The sequence below is a fragment of the Hyalella azteca genome, unplaced genomic scaffold (genome assembly GCF_000764305.2).
Source record: "Hyalella azteca isolate HAZT.00-mixed unplaced genomic scaffold, Hazt_2.0.2 contig17974, whole genome shotgun sequence".
NCBI classification, from domain to species: Eukaryota; Metazoa; Arthropoda; class Malacostraca; order Amphipoda; family Hyalellidae; genus Hyalella; species Hyalella azteca.
This window is the reverse complement of record NW_025947733.1, coordinates 32,927-51,556: the sequence shown is the minus strand read 5'-3', so window position 1 is coordinate 51,556 and position 18,630 is coordinate 32,927. Positions and strand designations below refer to the sequence as shown.

Here is an 18,630-nt window from a genome sequence, read left to right as displayed (position 1 = left end):
AAAAACATCAGCCTAAAAAAAAGATGTTTTTATTGTTTTTTTAGAAAAACATAAATAAATGCAAATAAATCCATAATCACTTTACCTGAGGGCCACAGGATGATAGGTAACAGGTCTATGCTGTATCTTAAAATTCCTAATATCATTGAATGACAGCGAAGTCATTTGTATTGCATCATAGCTACTTGCCTATTGCATCATCTTGCAATAAACGTAGCAGGTGCAGGCTGCCAGGCGGCGCCGCGTCCCGCGCGGCTTGTTAAATCGTCCTTGCATATTGCATCATCTTTTATTTAACTAGGTATATGATACAGTTTTTATAACCATAGTGGGAGTTTGAGACTCATATATCACCCTTGACTCCACAGGTTGATGCATTCCAAGTCCTAGATGAAATTGCAACTAGCATGCCATGTGTTAATGGTGGCAAACTTTTTGGAGAGATTGCAGACTACCGATCAAAACAGAAACTATTTCATAAGCCATACATCTGGAATGCTGTGAAACACACCACACCATCGAATTGGTGGTCTGGCTTGTGTGGCTCCACTGAACTATCAAAAATCGCCAGTCAGATACTGAACTTGCCTCCCACAAGTGCAGCTGTTGACAAGTGCAGTGTTCAGCAGGCACTCGCACGTGCACTCAGCAAAGCGGAATAGATTGACAGCAGAGAGGGCGGGCAAATTGGTGTATATAGGGCATAACCTACAATTGATCTATTAACTTGATGCATTCAACTGTCTTGGCAGCATTTTAGTTACTGAATTAAACTTGGCTTGAATGGAATTTAATTATTACCTCTGTTCTGAAACAATATGAAACAAAAGGATGCATTGAGTATGAAAATTGGTTAATGACACAGATGGGTTGAGTGGAGAAAAAGCAATAATGCCTTCCGGCAACATCGTTCTGTCCCATGCTTGGTATGAAGCATTTGTTTTAACAACAAAATTGAAATTAGGACAAAATTGATACTTTTTAATTGTAAATAATATGTAAAAGTAATAAATTAGAGAAATTGTATACATTTATGAATATATCATTCCTTCTCTCCTAACTGCTACATGACTAGAACAATAAAAATAAAATTTGAAATGCCAAAAATATAAAACACGATCCAACAAATGTTTCTGAAACGCGCACGTTTCAGGAATTTCCAATGTACTTCTATTTACTTACGGTGTCAGTGCTTTCAACATTTCAAGTAAGTAAATACAAAATCAAATAAACTTAAGCAAATGTATCGTAGGTAGCTAGTTTTTCTTTGTATCGATGAGCGGTGGCATCTGGTAGTCTGCTAACTGTGGTTAGAATCTTAGTCTTAGAGTGCAAGTAGCAGATGCCGGAGCAAACTTCCTTCACTTCATTCACAAAATCGGCTGGGCATGAAACTTCGTAGTTTCCCTGGTGCAACTCCAACGTACTAGTGCCTTAGTCACTCCACGCTGTTTAGTTGGCGCATCATCAAAGTTGCAGGAAACAATTATCATGATGGCAAACATTTTGATATTCTGAAAATCTGACTAGAAAATTCCCTACAAATATTTTAGAACTAAAATGGTTTAAAATTCGGATGATACAACATAAGGACTAACAAGCAGAATTAAGTAGTGTTGTTGCTTTCGATTCCAGATTACGGCTAGACGCAACTGAAAGCATGATGCATAGCTGCTAGATCCAGATCGGCCGGCTCTTGATGCTTTAACGTTAGTTCGTATCTGACAGCTGCCTCCTTGCTCCTCTTTAGTCCTTCCTGCGTGGTTTCCCTACAGCTACATGTTACCCCAATTCCCCAAAAAAACCCTATCGAGTATCGAAGGTGCAGCGTGCAGTGATTCTTCACGAAATCTGTGAATGTGATATAGTGAGTGTTACGTTAGCTCGACATACGCCACCTCAACTCTTTACAGAGACGTAAATTTGCATAATTTAAGTACCAATGTGTTGTAGGGAGTAGAGGCACGGCATTTTAGCGAGCCGTGGACGAGCCGCGAGATTTCCAAATCACTCAAATTACGGGGGCTTGCGAGCCGCAAGATTTCATAGTCATAAAAAAATTGTGGTTTTTGAGCCACGAAATTTCACAAAAAAGTAGGAGATTTCCTTTCCTGCATTACAGTAACAAGAAGTCCAATCAACGCTTGAACGCATCCAACGTAACAGTCACAAGAATCCAATCAACGCTTGAACGCGTCCAACGTACAGCAATCCCTTGATTAACGCGGTTAATAAATCCCCGAGTTTTACCGTGTTAAGCAAAACCGCGCTAATCAAACTTAAGAATATATGGGAATAATTATAATGAATCCTCAAAAATAGCAAAGGAAAGGAAAATTATGTAGTGCGCAATTAACAATCTTGCATGGGACCTTCTCTGTGTTGCCTGACTTGACGTTCATACGATCATAGCTACCGTAACCGAAGCCAATTTCTGACAGCCTGCGAACATGTTTCTAGTTGCCTGTAACATTTTTTTTAAGGCGGAACGTTTTCTTTATGTGAACCACAAATTTTAGAATTCCAGCCTGGGGACATAGTTACTTAGTTTCTCAACCAAAATGGGTCACAAACTCACACTGTCACAGTACAATTTTTCATTTTTTGTCACAGTGCAGTCTGCAGATCATTTTTATTTTTTTATCACAGTACAGATTTTATCCTGCCTAGCTAATGGTGCTAGGCACTAGGCAGGATGAAATTCTAAGAAGTAAGGTTCATATATTATTTTTGATCCACCTCCAAGTCCTCCATCACTTTTTCAATCCAACATTTTTAGATAAGATAGAAATGATAAAAAAAGGAGGGATTAAAGTTACACTTGGAAGAATAAAAAATGAAGGTTGCAATACCTTGAGATTTTAATTAGACTAAATATTAATTTATTAGCAATTTGTCTACAAGTCAAACACAACAAATTAATATTTACGAATTAATAACAAATCATGCCAGTGAGCCACCAATAAGAGTTGAAAATAACATAATGCACAGTTGCACACCACAAAAGGTATTTTGTGGGAGGAAAATCTCTTGCATGTTGACACAGTAAAAGCAAACAAGCATCTGCCTTTTTTTTACAGAATTACAGTTGGGAAAGCCTATGCCTCTGCGGCACTGCCCACTACCGGTATTAAGGGCATAAGGCATTGCCAACCGTAATATTATGGTATTTAAGTACCTACTAAGTAGTGAGTAAGTACTGTAGTATTACCGTAGTTTCACAAGTGTATTCAGGAACAGATTCTGAAATGAAAGCAACATTTCCATTCTTATATATAAATGGGATTAATGAAATACCTACCAAATCCCAGGGTGCAGAGATTGCAAGGAGCATTGGCAAGATATGGATTTCTACCCAAAACGTTGCCAGCCATTTTCAAGATGCGTCACTGTATAATTTTTAATAAGAAAATGCTGCAAGCAACTCTGATAGTATATCCCTTACTGGAAAATTCAACTGCAACACTTACACTCATCACAACTGATTTCTGGACAAGCTTCACTGCATCCTGGTCCATCCAATGTACTGGAATCCTTACTGTTTGCACTTGCAGTCTTTCAAATTTGCAATAATTTCAAATTAATTTCTAAAATGCTATAATTTCAATCCAAATGTGTTGGCAAGATCTTCTGAAGGCATAAATTTGGCTGCTGATGCATCACCAAAGACCTTTTGTTATTCACCCACTTTCTGCACTCTGGCCAAATCCATTCATTGTCATTCAATTTGGGATGTATGGATGACAATTTTACCTTCGTTCCTAATTTCCTATGATGCTCATTTTTACTGGCTGCAGCTGTAGAATTAAATTAAGCAAAAATTAAATTGTAATAAATTTTTTTTAATTATTTAATACACCACATGGTACATGCTGTAGAATTAAATCCAATTAAATTATTTAATGCACCTCTGGTACACTCCTAAGAGCTCAATGACTTATTTAATGCAATTATTGCTGCTTCTGAACTTTTTAATGCAATTATTGCTGCTTCTAAATTATGAAAATTTTCTAAACTATGAAAATTTTCTAAAAGACATGAGATGTTTAAAAATTTGCAATGGTGACCAAATCATTCGGAATCGGAGGTGAAGTTATGTAGACAATATCGACAAAATAGGGTAAAAACATGAAAAAATTTACATCTGGACTCTTATCAATAGGTGTTTAGTGTTTACATTTTGAAACAACTTTCCATTATTTAAATCTCAGCTTGGAATGTGTATCAAATCTATTTATTGTGAAATCAAACTTGACATTACCTAAACAAGGAGTGTGACTCCGTCTTGGTGATGGCATCTTGTCATATGTTAACATGACAGCACGATGTGCCATATGCTGTGAAAGATTTGCAGTTTACCCCATCATTTTGTGTGGTTTTGAAAACTTTGTTTGTGTTGGTGAAATTGTGAAATTTTTTTGCAAAAGTTGATATAATTTTTTTCATCTTAGAACATATTCATTGCAAAAAATTTTGTCAAATGCCGATAAACGACTAGTGAATGTAATCAAGTGAAGTCAAGTGAGGCGTTACCTATCCAGTATCGAATTCCAAACCACGCGCAATATTGGAAGTGCAGCAGTTTCTGACTAACTCAGTATATCAATTGTCACTGTTGTGGGAGATGTAATGTGGTAGGCTTTTCAATCCATTTTCTTGTACACCATAAAATGGGGTAACTTAGACCACTTTTTTTAATGATGCCATTTTTTTACTAGCTAAATTAAACTTGAATTGAAAAATGCAAAATACAGGTCTATACTCTAGGTTCCCTTACCATAAATTGCTGGCTCCTGCCTCTCATAGTTTTTATGTAATTTAAAGAAAAGTGATGGTCTTTGTTACCTCAGCTCTTGGGGTATCTTAGACTGGGTGGTAAAATCAATTATATTTTTTAGTAAAATAACTCCAGGTTTTGGTGCATTGTAGTAGAACTCTTCTAGTTACATATGCAAATGACAAACTTGAGGAAAGGGTCATAGTTTGCAAATGGGGGGCACCGCCCCATAATGGGAGAAATGTGACTACCTAATGGCAGCCCTGATGGGGTAATATTGACTGGCTTAGAAATTAAGTTGAAATTACTGTCAACTGGGGCTACTCGGGACACCGCCCCATTGAGCCCTGTCAGGAGGCTGTGCCGCATTTTGACAAAATCATCGTTTTGATTAATCTTATAACGTTTTGATTTATATCACCGTAAAACATCAATATTTTTCCTATCTATGTAGTATAAAGGAAGGTCAAAAATACTACATTCACTAGCTTTGAAAAATTCCTGAAAAAAATAGTGAAAAACAATATTTTGAAAAGTTACTTCTGCTAAGGTCTGTAGTAAAAAAAGTATTCACCGTATTAAACAATTTTACTTGCATAAAAGTTGCACCCAGGTGTCGGCCTGAAAATGTAATTGACAGATTTTGCCTATCTCATTCCCAAAAAAATGGCGGTCATTTCCGCACGGCGGGGCTACTCGGGACACCCCCTCCCCCCCCGGGGCTATTCGGGACACCCCCAAAAGCGCATTTACAGTAGAACCTCAGTTAGCAAAGGCTCCAGTTAAGAAAAAAATTGATTAAAAGCAAAGAATACAGCAATCCCTTGATTAGCACGGTTTTGAATACCGCGGTTTTGATTAACGCGGAAAAAAAATTTGCGACCTACCCTTAATCTACGCGGTGCCAGTTTTGATTAGTGCAACTTTTTTTTCACAACACATGATTTTTGTTGTTACTTTATGTTACAAATGTTACTTTATGAATTTCAGCCAATAATTCTTTAAATAAGGTCCCGTTCCTTAGGCACTCGTGCTGACTTCGGTTTATTCGGTTTAGCTGCGCCTTGTCTCGTTCATAACTCGAATGGTCGAGTTCGGCAACATTCGCCGGTAAGTGCGCCATGCCAGTGCTCTAGTTACTCGTTAGCCTTCAACTGGTCAATATCGCTGCTATATCTACTGCTCACTTTTATCAAACTACATAATTTTCCTTGATAAATTACCATCATAATTATGGACAAAAAAGGAACGCTTAAACGTAAAAATATCACTTTGGAGACTAAGCTTGAAATAATTGAGCATTTTGATAATGGTGAAACGAAAACAAAGATCGGTGAAGACCTAGGGTTCCCCGAGTCAACAATACGCACAATTTTGAAAAAATCATCCGAGTATCAAGAGAAAGGCAAAATTGCTTCTACGTCGTGGAGCGTGCAATGCACTAGAAATAGGACTCGTATAATGATCGAAATGGAGAATTTGCTTTGGAGGATTCATTCGCATTTCTTTTATTTATTTCCCCTATTATTTAGAAAAAAAATATGAATTTTAGTGGGAAAAAAATATTATTATGTAACTTTGCTATTTTTGAGGATTCATTATAATTATTCCCATATATTCTTAAGTTTGATTAGCGCGGTTTTGCTTAACACGGTAAAACTCAGGGATTTATTAACCGCGTTAATCAAGGGATTGCTGTATTGATAACATTTACCTCGCTCAGCAAAAAAAAGTTCAGTTATTGTCACACAAATTACTGTCAACCGGGGCTACTCGGGACTGGCGGGGCTACTTGGGACAGCCCTCCGACACGGCGTAAAACTGTTTTAGTAGCAAAGCTAATTGGAATATTGCAAAACGAAATATACCGTCAACTGGGGCTACTCGGGACAGTCCTCCGACACAGCGTAAAACTGTTATAGTAGCAAAACTAATTGGAATATTGCAAAACTAAATATAGTGGCGTAAACATCAACATTTTTCCTATCTATGTAGTATAAAGGAAGTCAAAAAATACTACATTTACTAGCTTTGAAAAATTCCTGAAAAAATGGTGAAAAATGCTATTTTGAAAAGTTACTTCTGCTAAGGTCTGTAGCCAAAAAAATATTCACCGTATTAAAAAATTTTACTCGCATAAAAGATGCACCCAGGTGTCAGCTTGAAAACATAATTGATGGATTTGTTCTATCTCATTCCCAAAAAAAAATGGCGGCCATTTCTCCCCCAAAAACGCATTTACAGTAGAACCTCAGTAAGCAAAGGGTCCAGTTAAGAAAAAATGGATTAAAAACAAAGAATATTGATTACATTTACCTCACTTGGCATAAAAAATGTCACTTATCGAAAAATTAGTGCATCATCGGTCGTCACAAAATTGTACATAGAATGCTATACCTATATACAATTGTGCACCGGGCATCATAGAATGAAAAGTAATTGACCTAAACTATGATTTATTTCTCCAAAATATATGATGGTTGTCACTAAAACATTCCTTTCTGTTTCAAGTATGTTTTTCATGATCTATTTTTGTTAATGTAAATTCACTTAACCCAATTAAAATGGCGCATAAACCAGCGCATGGCGCATAAACGAGTACTATTGTGCTTGCCATGTCCGTCTGTCTGTCCGTTTGTCTGTGACCAAGTTTTCGTCAACTCTCTGTCACTCACTGCAGTGAGTACCGAGTTATATTTTTTATAGTAAATTCACTCAACCCAATTAAAATGGTGTAAAATTACAAGCCATCCTGTGAGCTTACAGATACAGAAAAAATGTTATAAGGCTACTGATATGAAGCTTGCAGTGGACAAGGTTGTTGTAAATGCTCAATGGCATGTTCATGGATATGGTAATATCACATCAATAATACAGTAATATTGCATCAATAATACAGTACCGTCGTACCATCAACTGGGGTGACTTTGGCCCCGTTTTTGATTTTGTTTTGAAACAAAAGCGGGGTCATAAACGATGGCCAAAGTCACTCCGGCGTTTATGACCTTGTTTACGACCCTGGCATTTATGACTAGGTGAGTGAGTAGTGAAAAAAGTGAAAACATCTACTTGCTGAACCACGACTGGTGTTTTTTTGAGTGGTTGCTTTATGGATTTCCAAGCCATGATTCCATATCTTTGAGCCATGAATACCTTATCCCAGGCATGAAAAGTTTATGAGCCACAAACTCATTTGCAAGGTCCTGTGCACATGTTTCCCCAAATCTCTCATTTTATCCTAGAAATAGCAACAAGGACATTTGTCTTCAGTTTAGAGGCAATATGCAGGATACCTTTTTTTTGGCAATTGCATGGTACTGAACTGCAAATTTAAAAATTTTGTGAAACAACATATTTGTGAACTGCAACTTCTTCAATCAAACAAAAATTCATTACATTAGAGCCCTTGATATTTCAGTAATAAGTAGACTTTTCCCAACTAGAAGCTAGGTATGTGTACAAATCACGCGCTGATCACAAAAATGCTACCAGAATGGCAGACAGGCAATTTTTTATAGTTTGATTGAGATGGTTTGATAATGAAATGACAAACATTTTTATTTTATCTTTTTATCAAACCTTTTATTTATTTTATCAAACCTTTTATTTTGAAAAGTACCTATTGAAAAAACTTCTAACTTTGATAAGAAATAATTTATGAATATTCTATTCATGAAAATGCTATAAATAAATATTAAATCCTATTTTTGGTACTCAAATTATCCAGAAATGAATCAAGTTTTCTCAAAAGTTTTATGTACTAGATGGTACCGGTACCAGTATTAGATAAATTGATAATACTTTAGGTTAGGATAGGTTGTTACACAGTCCATTGTATTGCTATGTATTGTTTATTATCCTGAATCAAAACACAATTGCTGCTATAAATTAACTTTCAAAATTTCTTTCAGAACTGTGTGTACTACTGGTGTAAATTGAGAGTTGTTTCTCCAACATCAAATATGGCATCATCTTCTGTAGGCAGCTCATCAGATAAGTCAGGAAAGGACACGTATGTCTCTCTTGTTGGCTATATTTCAAATCAAATTGTTGGAGCCAAACTCCCTTCCCACCGGCAGGTTTTGAGTGTTTTATTCTACAATTTAAGGGTTAATAATCTTGCAGCTAAGGACAGTGCTGCTCTGGTGATTCAAGAAGCCTTTAATTTATGGCAAAAAGCTCGAATTCCTACCCAAAGTACTGAAGAATGCATAGATAAGTTATTGCAACTCCATGATGAATGGAATGCCTTGCAGAAAAATTTGACCATAACCACAGGCAAGGAAAACCAAAAAAGATATGCTTTTGTCACGGCAATGGACAATCTCTTTGATATAGCTCATCCAAATGCTTTGGAAATGATGCAAAGTGAAGAAGACAAGAATTTCTTGAAGCTTCAGCGCCAAAAAGGACGACCAGGCTCCATGGTTTGTGTGGATACAAAACAAAAACAAAGGGAAGAATCTGCCCTGAAGAGGACTGCTGTGGAAACTGCAAGAAAAAAACGTACATATGACGAAATGGAACAGCACCAACATTACCCTACGCATCAGCTTGCTACATCTAATACGGATGATTCAACCTCAAGTAGTCAAAGCAGTGATGGTGGTGATGATGCTGATCATTCTGCTTATGTTCTTCAGCAAAAAGCAGCAGCAGCAGCTGCTGCTGCTGTCAGACATCCAGCAGCTCCAGGTGACGTGAAGTTTTTGATAGCTATAAAAGAATGATTATTTCTTAGTAGGGATTGATGTTTTAGGTACTCAAAATATAGTTCATTTCTGATTTACGTATTTATAACATTTTGAAAATTATTTACCAAAAAAGAGGTGTAGCAATAATTGTTAATAGCACACGCTCACAAGATGCTCACCATATCATGGTTCACGCTAGACTCCTTTCCCCAACTGCATTGCCGCCAACTTGCATCACGTTACAGCCAGCCCACGCCACGTAGGCTACCGGCGTTCCCCGAACCAATCAGAGCGCAGCACGTACAAAGCCATCTCACGACCAAACAAGCGTGACGTCACAACCATTCGGCAACACCAGCGCAGACCAATCAGATATTAACAATAATTATTGCATCTCCTGTATATCCCAAACACTATATTTGTTGAATTCTTCTTAGGACAAAGTCAGTGACCTGCTACTGATGGCAATGTTTTATTTATTTGAAGATTAGGCCCAGTAATATTTTTGGAAAAAAGAGGTAAACGGTGAAATACAGTTCACTTCTTCAATACCTATCTCTAAAATTCATTCTAAAATAAATATTGAATTTCCATTCATATACAAGAGTTGAACTGTGAATTAGTATATTTATTGGATGTGTAGTAGGATATCTAGTAGATTTTCCTTGATATAATTTGAGAATAAATTTTATGTCATTCAATGCTATCTGTCTTGTGCTTTGTCCCAGTCGGCTGCCAACCACTTCCATGAGTTTTAGCTGATGCTCCAGATAACAGTTTTATAGCATTGTAGTAGATGTATGACTGGGCCTGTACCTTCAGAAAAGTTCACAAGACATCAGCCAATCACTGACAGCTTTTCAAACTAAACCCACCAAATACATTAAAGATATTGGTCGCTATGTGTACTTAGGCGGCTACATGTATTTGGTGAATTGTGATAGTAAAATCACTGTTTTTGTCTATTGATAATAATCTGTTTTTTTTTTTATTCCAGTTCCTGACATTGGTCATCAACCTGAGAAGCCAAGCCACGAAATTCCTGCACCACAGCTCTTCACAGGGATGCGTAAGTGCTAGAATTTTACATGCCCCTCGTGTTACACTCTTGAACTCAAAACAATTTCTTGAGTAACACCATATATTAATTTTGAAGTGCGCATTTAAAATTCATCATGGTTACAATTTGTATGCAAGTATATTTGTATTGTCAAAGTTGGGATAACTCTGTCAGAACTCTGGTTCTGTCTCTGTCAGATCTAGAGGATCTGGTAATCGATTGAAGAAGAACCTGAGGGGTTTTGGTTCGTTTATAATTGTCCGAATAACATATTAAATATTCATTGGCCAGGGAAGGATAATAACAAGACGTGTATCTAAGCGTAAGTATTAAAGATAGGTTCACGGGATACACTAGATAGAAGTTACGGGATCAAAGCACAGTATATGCAGTAATTTTGGAGATAGAGTATAACGACACTGCGTGTTGGCTGAGTGCCGGAGTCTAAGACGACGTGAGCTCGTCTAGAGTTTGCAGGCTCTACGATGACTGCCTAAGACTGAGACTCTTCTACGACTGACTGGCAGTACGCTCTCCGAGCTTATATAATGCGGTGACCCGCGAATAGTGACGTCACAGAAGGTGACGTAATAGTCACTAATGACATCACGACCTGATAGTATAACAGAAAATTTGCCATTATTAGTACAAACTTTTTACTATTCATATTGAGATGTGGACTATTCAACTATTTGGCAAAATGGTATAATGGCTTCATGCAATTGAAACATTTCCTGGATAAAAATTCTAGCTCTAATACGGCTATGTCAGAAAAATGAAGATCAGGGCTGTAAGACTGATATACTAATTTTTTGTCATAGAATCAAGGTCCAGTTATTTGTAACTGAATTGATAAAATGTCATTTGAACTATATACGGTATACCTACATAGCTTCCTTATTACAAATCCTATACTCGAACTTATGTTGAAGCATCTTTTCCAGTGATTTTAATTGTGGGAATTGCGATTCCTTGTCGCAGTTTAGTTAGTAATGATGCTTTTATCCTAGCTCATGCTTATTCATACCTTAGGTGCTTATATCTGGGCGATAATTATCTGTATGGCATTTAAATTCTTAATCCCAGTTCCACTCTCTGTTTCCCAGATGGGGTTTGGACAACCTCTGCCCCAACCTGGCCAGCATACCTTCATCGGGAATAGCTGACTTGTGCCGGCTCATCTGAAATGCCATGAAGTTTCTTTAATTCCGAATGTACTATTAGTTACTATTTCGTAGGTAGTAGATAAAGATGAAGATATCAGCACGTATCCATTGAGAAGCAGCTTATGTACAAAATGTGACAGAAAAATGAGACTAGTAAAACTGCCAGCGATCTAGCAATGCTGTGTTGCAGGATTGCTTATATGTTATTCAGTTCTAGTTGCCACTACTTCTTTTTATTACTCTATTTTTGTTAGTGTTTTTTTTTCTGAGTTTGTGTTTCGGCTTTGCGTCACCCATAATGGAACAATGCAATTTGCAGAATCTTTGTGCAATTAAATCAATTGTAAGGCTTGAAAAAGCGCAAGTGTGACGCTTTTAAAAAGTTTTAATAGGGATATGTAAACATTTTAATATGAAATAAGTGAACTTTTAGGATGAGTTAGAAAAAATTTTACCGGCGCAAATAATTTCAATAGGCAGGCAATACATTGAAGCGTAACTCTTCTTAGATAGGCGGTAAAGTTGCATTGCATCAAAAAATCAATGAACAAATCAATCCAATCATTGTTTTCTTTTAAAAGGGAAACCGTCCACAGATAATTTTATTTTCCAGCCTGAAAATTGTACCGTATCTTTCTTATGTCGTCCTTGCGAGGCTCACGAAAAGGACCATTCACGTGCAACGCGACACGGAAGACTGCCATCATGGCTGTCGATTTTTACACTCCAACTGGCTTCCTCGTATGCCCCATTCCTGCTTCTTGTTATATCTATGCTCCTGTGACTTCTTACCTACTCTCCTTCAAACTGAAAAATGTTATAAGAGAACGGTAATTCTTGACTCTTAATAAAGGGAAAACTTTAGCAAACGCAGATTTAGTCTCATTGCTTCTTTTGTCCGTTTTTTCCGATTGTCGCCTCAGCCTGTCAAAACTTGAAAATGTAGTTCTAGCCAATTGCGTATTATTAAGTTGCTAACTGAATATTCTACGAGGGTTAACTAAATAAATTCATCACAGAAATTTCCTGACGTGTTTACTTGAATTAAGTAGAAATAATGGTTTTTAGATGATTTCGCACGACCTTCTAGGACGAGGCGAAAAATTGTCTGTAGGCTTGATTTCCAAGAAAAGTGCCTCGTAACAGCGAAACTTTAGTTATTCGACTATTCGTAAAGTTTATGTCTCTTATTCTCTACATTACTGCAAATCTAAATGATTTGCTTGCTTTATTGTACCGGAGAGTGGTGAGTAGCTTTGAAACATTTAATTAATCACGATCTATCAGTTTTAAAAAATTTAAGAGAATTTAAGTAGTAGTTTTATTCTTTAAAAGGACGTCTACCCATGGTATAATAAGCGAAGCTCATTGTAAGGTTATTTATTCGGTTTAAATATGCCAAAAACGCGTGTTCTTTAAACCACAAAGTTGGTTTCTTTTGAGGTGGCCATGTGATTAATAGAGGCAAGACTGGACCTGTGAGTTGCGGGTTGTAATCTTCAGCAAGCTGTAAAAAATGGAGACTTCTAGAATTGAAAACATAAAAAATTTTACGTAGGCCACATCGATAGGCCATTGAAGCTTCCAAGCCTCAGTTACCGACGTCTGCGTGGGGACCTCATTGAAGCATTCAAGTACACTCATGGTTTATACAAGGTCCCAGATGGATTACTAGAATTTTAAACAAGGACCAACAGCAGAGGCCACGGCAATAAACTAAAAAAATTGCGCTGCAACTTATCCACGCGACAACATTTCTTCTCGCTTCGAATCACCGACATGTGGAACAGCCTCCCTGATTACATCGTTGGCGCTCCGAGTATGAACGCGTTCAAGAACAGAATAAATAATAATAGCGGTTTCAGCATTTATTAGGCCGTAGGCCTGTCGCCAATTCTTAACATCGCAGAACATTCACAGAATTTTGCGGTCTCGAACTCGCAACTCTGCTACAATTTTGCTGTGATTAACCGCCCGCCCTCTTCTCCGATTCTGACCAGAAACTGTCGCATAGCTGGGATCGAACCCGCGCTTCTCTGCGCCAATCTTGGTACTGTGAACTTCAACCACTGGGCCACCCTGCCCAGACTAGATAAAGCTATGGAAAAATATATGTCTAGACTTGAAATGCCTAGCACCATATCGAACCCGGTGGAAGTCTAGTAGCTATTTCAAACTATCGTCAGTCTTGAAAAGATCCGGTCAAATGACAAGATTTTAGATCTTCAGTGAACAAGTCACGAAAAGTTCAAGGATCGGCGACAGACCACATCAGGCCTACTTTTCAGCGTCGAAATCAATATGTTATGTTATGATACTCATCATACTCCCTATTGCTGTCGGTAATATCATAACGTAGCCAGCTGAGAAAAAAATATTTGCTCTGATGTTTCCAAGTCTAGCGGATTAAAACGAGCGAAGTTGAATGTGATGATCGCGTAATTGAGGTCATCAAGATTAAAGCAGCAAGTTGAAGATTCGAAATCCGCATCTAGGCGCAAAATTTTGCCTGAAATTGGCCAACGTCAAAGTATTATGTTTAACTAGCAGGTTAACCTGGAGTTGCCCACGATTCGTAATTCCTGCCATTTGAGTGTCCCATCATCTGGAATTTCGGTAGGCTTATTGTCCACAATCCCATTATTATGTGGACTTCATGAAACACGGGCTAGCCCTGGGAATAATAGACCAAGAGAGGAAAGGATGATAACAGTTAACAGGGTGCAACAGGGATCGAATGGAACGTCAACGAATGGAAGAAGGAAATAGAAAAGAGAGTGAAACTGCGGGGCCTGAGAGTTCGGAAGCAACGAATAGAAAGAAAGGACAGCCTGAAGTTGTACAGGATGAAAGAGGTGCCAAGGTATGAGTACATGTATGATGGAAGTAGAGGTGGAGACCTAATGTTCTGTGTGAGAGCAAATGCATTGAGTGTGAATGCTCGGACATACCGGTGGAATGAGAGAAGAGATGATATTTGTTTCATGTGTGACAGAGGTGAGAGGGAAACTGTGGAGCATCTGATGATCAAGTGTGACGCATTTGAGCGGGAGAGACTGGAAATTATGAGATTGGTACTGGATGAGAGAGATGAGGGTGACGGAGTGGTATATGAGAGAACAGGAGACGAATGGATGGCAATTATAATGGCTTGTCAACGGGTGTGACAGCCGCTATGACTGAGAGTGGAAAGAGATTTCTGGAGAGTGCATGGAAGGTGAGGGAGAGGAGGAGGCTGACAGGAGTGGAGGCCGGGGGACAGTAGAGAACAGCAGTAATAGAGATAGAATAACCAAACCATAATAATTCAATATAACACAGATAGTCACTCAGGGCTTTAGAAGCCACATAACTAATATAAATGTAAAATTACGCAGGGCAAAAACTGAGAAATAGCAATAATAAACCATGTGAATTTCCTCTTGATTTCCTTTCCACCTAGCTCTCATCCTACCCCTAACACGAACTTTCACACCCTCTTTGCTGTTTATACTTTATAGTTTCCCTTTCTTCCTCCTTCCTACTAACAAATGAATATGTGATGCGTGGCTGATGGCCGTTGCAAAGGCCTGACTCTGAAACGTCGTACTTCTCTTCAGAGTCACCACGCCCCAAATCCATTAATAATAAGGTTTGTGTTTGTTTATTTATACGCGACAGTTAATGCTCCTATTTTGCCTCGAACATAAAGCTCCTTTTCGACTCCCGTTTGGCCGTTTCAAACATCGAAAAAGATTTACCGCCTTTTTAAATCAAGTGTAATCAAATTTTGACAAAAAAATTAATTTGTGTTTCAATGCTCTTCATGTTTTGGAATGCCTTTACTATTCTCTCAATATTAATAAATTAAACGTGCACAAACAAATTTCAACAAATATAAATTAGTTTATTATACAACTGTGAAGCTTCAAGAAATATTAATGACGTTGAAGAATCAGCGGACTTGGTGGAGTAGAGCTGTGCGGAATATCGACAGTTTTTTTTTTGACACATGAGTGACATCACATGAGACATGACAGCAGATGTAAGCGAGTGCACGTTGTGAAAGGGTGCTGGGTGTGAGCGTTCAGGATGCGACCGTAAATCCGTGAATATTCTCGTAAGGTCAGGATGCGACCGTAATTCCGTGAATATTCTCGTAAGGGTTAAAGTTACATTTTCGAGAATTATGAGCTCCATACTGAGTAGCCTAAATGCAATCGTCACCGATCCTTCCAAATTTGTTGAAATTACAGATTTACAGATCAGATCTCTAAAACCATTTTGAAAATCGAAGACAAAATCAAAAAAATTTTTTTTTGCGTAAACTTAAAATATTCTTCTGTCCTTCACCTGAAAGGCTGAAACTTGTACCTACTAAACTTTATACATCTGGTTCTTGCCCTGGTTTTTTATATGGCTTACCGGCCATAGTGGCAAAGCAGAGAGTTTTTTAGACTCCCTCAAGTTCATTCTTGAGTCCTATAAGTAGACAAGCAAAGTATCATGGATACCAGCATTATCATACATAAGAAATTGGTTTAAATCTTTTGTAAATGACAAGATTAAAAATGAACTGATTCTAATAAATCTCTGGTTTGTCACCATGGCTTACCCTACCTAAAATTCACCAGTCTGATTTTGCTTCTAAGTTTCAATTTTGACCAATTTTGCTGCATATAAATGATATAATAGCTAGGCCTAGCCCGCCTAGGCCTAACTCTTAGTTTTAAACTTGTTAAATTTCTGATTTTCTGGTACCGGTTTTAAACTCTTATGACTAGAATCAGTATAGGTACTGTTGTGATAATTCTTACCTATGTTTGTGGATTGCTTGAAACATTTTACTGATGTTCAGGTTTAACTATGGCCTCATAACCCTCATTTGACGTAGAAAATTTATTTAGGCCTACCAATCATTGGTAAACAAATTTTCTACGTCAAATGAAAAAAATTTCAATTGTTTTGTGAAGGGGTACCTACATTGGTAAATGGTAACCAATGTTTGCTACCCGTACCATAGTGGCAAACCAGAGCATTTTTAGAATCAGTTCATTTTTAATTACCTCATTTACTCAAGATTTAAACCAATTTCTTATGTATGATAATGCTAGTATCCAGGATACTTTATTGGTCTACTTATAGGACTCGAAAGTGAACTTGAGGGAGAGTCTAAAAAACTCTCTGCTTTGCCACTATGACCCGTACCCCTTCACAAAACAATTGAAATTTGTCTCAATTCTCTGTTAAAAAATATTCATGATCTTGTGTTTGGTTTAAGCCATAAATTTTTCAAATCTCTTCTAGAATTAGCAGTTCCTAACTTGTTTTTCATATTTGCTGGTAACTGGCAAGTTTTATTACTTTTATAGCTAGACAGATTGACGGTTTTGGCTTGTGACTAGGGGAAACGTGGTATATTCCATCATCGTGGGTAATTCTGTCACCTCTCTAGTTTTTCCTTTATATTAAGCTTTGTTTTAGTTCCATGCGTTAGTTGATGGTTGAANCTTTATGGCGAAACTATCGGCAACTCCACGCATCTCATCATTGTTGAATTCTCCTCCATTGTCGGATAGAAATTGCTTTGGGGCACCAAATAAGGAAATCCAGTCAGTAAAAAGGCATTTGATGATTGTTTCAGCCTTCTTGTCATGGATCAATATAGCTCGACAAAAACGTGTAGCTAAGTCCACGAGCACCAAGAAATATGTACCAATTTTCCACACCTTCAAATCCATAGCTACCGTTTCATTGAAGGTCTTTGCCATGGACAGGGCAACAACAGGTCTAGGACGCTGTTTCTTGTATTTAATACAAGTTTCACAGTTCTGAGTCACATTGTCGACGCACTTCAAGAGTGCAGGGTCTCCCTGTTCCGCGTCAATCAGCAACCTCTTCAATTTTTCAGCTGATGGGTGCGCAAATTGCCTATGTAGCTTCAAAGCAATGTTACTTTTATCATGCGAGTCAACGTCGTTCAATAAAATGCACTCAATGCGTGTCTGCGAAGGAGGAGAGCAGATGGGTAGAGTGTAGTGACCCATAGTGGTAGAACCAAGTTTCACATGTTTATCAAAAACATTGATAATGATAATTGACGCGGTGTCGTCATTCAAATTAATAACCATTCCAGCTCTCTTCATGGATGACCTACTCAGCAGCAGAGGAATGTTAGAATCGACAACATCAGTCTTCACTTTCACAGCCTTGCCGGCCAACACACATGGGAGTGTGACGCATCGTGTGGCCTTCTTGCGTTGACCGTCCCCAAAGCAATAAACTGAAGTACTAGTCTCGGTTCTGATTGATTTTTGTTCAGGATCTGTAAGAGTTTCCATATAGCACCGTAACCACTGTTCACTTGACACAGTCTTCGAGCAACCCGAGTTCAAAAGAACTTTTCCAATAGTTTCACCTAAGAGACTGTCCATTTTCACATCCGATGCATCACCAGCGGCCATTAGAGTAATCTCTACTTCTTCGTCGTGTTCGTCGTAGTAGGGCTGGTCGCAATCATTACCATAGAGCACTGAAGAAGTTTGACGCTCAAAAGCATGAGGACAGTCTTTGGCCCAATGCATTCGAGAGGAACAAATGGCACAAACTGAAACTGATCCGTCAGGATTAAGCGGATTATTTCTACTGCTGGTAGAACTGTTACTTCGTGTAGGAACTGACGAGTCTTGGCGGTAACTAGCAGCACCTCGGTATGTAGGCCGCATACCATACCTCCTTGACCGACCACGTGTGCGACTACTGCCGCCATACAGAGCTTCATTTTCAAGAACAGGCTCGACTTTCACGATTTCAGAAGAACCTGCAGCTTCACCTGTCAATAAATGGCCACTTTCGGCGAAGAGTTTCTTCAATGTTGCTCGCATGTCTTCAAAGGTCATCTTTGGTGTAGTAGACAGTGCAAGCTGGAAATTTACATCACTCAGACCACAACTC

At 38.1% G+C, this 18,630-nt stretch overlaps 1 protein-coding gene across 1 annotated transcript; it reads left to right on the top strand.

Moving 5' to 3' along the window:
* Window positions 1-8,688: 8,688 nt before the first annotated feature.
* On the top strand, window positions 8,689-12,123 carry LOC108666597. The gene is made up of 3 exons (XM_018153507.2): window positions 8,689-9,472; window positions 10,469-10,540; window positions 11,638-12,123. Exons 1-3 carry the CDS (start codon window positions 9,290-9,292, stop codon window positions 11,695-11,697), a joined length of 315 nt encoding a protein of 104 aa, XP_018008996.1. The 5' UTR covers window positions 8,689-9,289; the 3' UTR covers window positions 11,698-12,123.
* The last annotated feature ends 6,507 nt before the right edge of the window (window positions 12,124-18,630 follow it).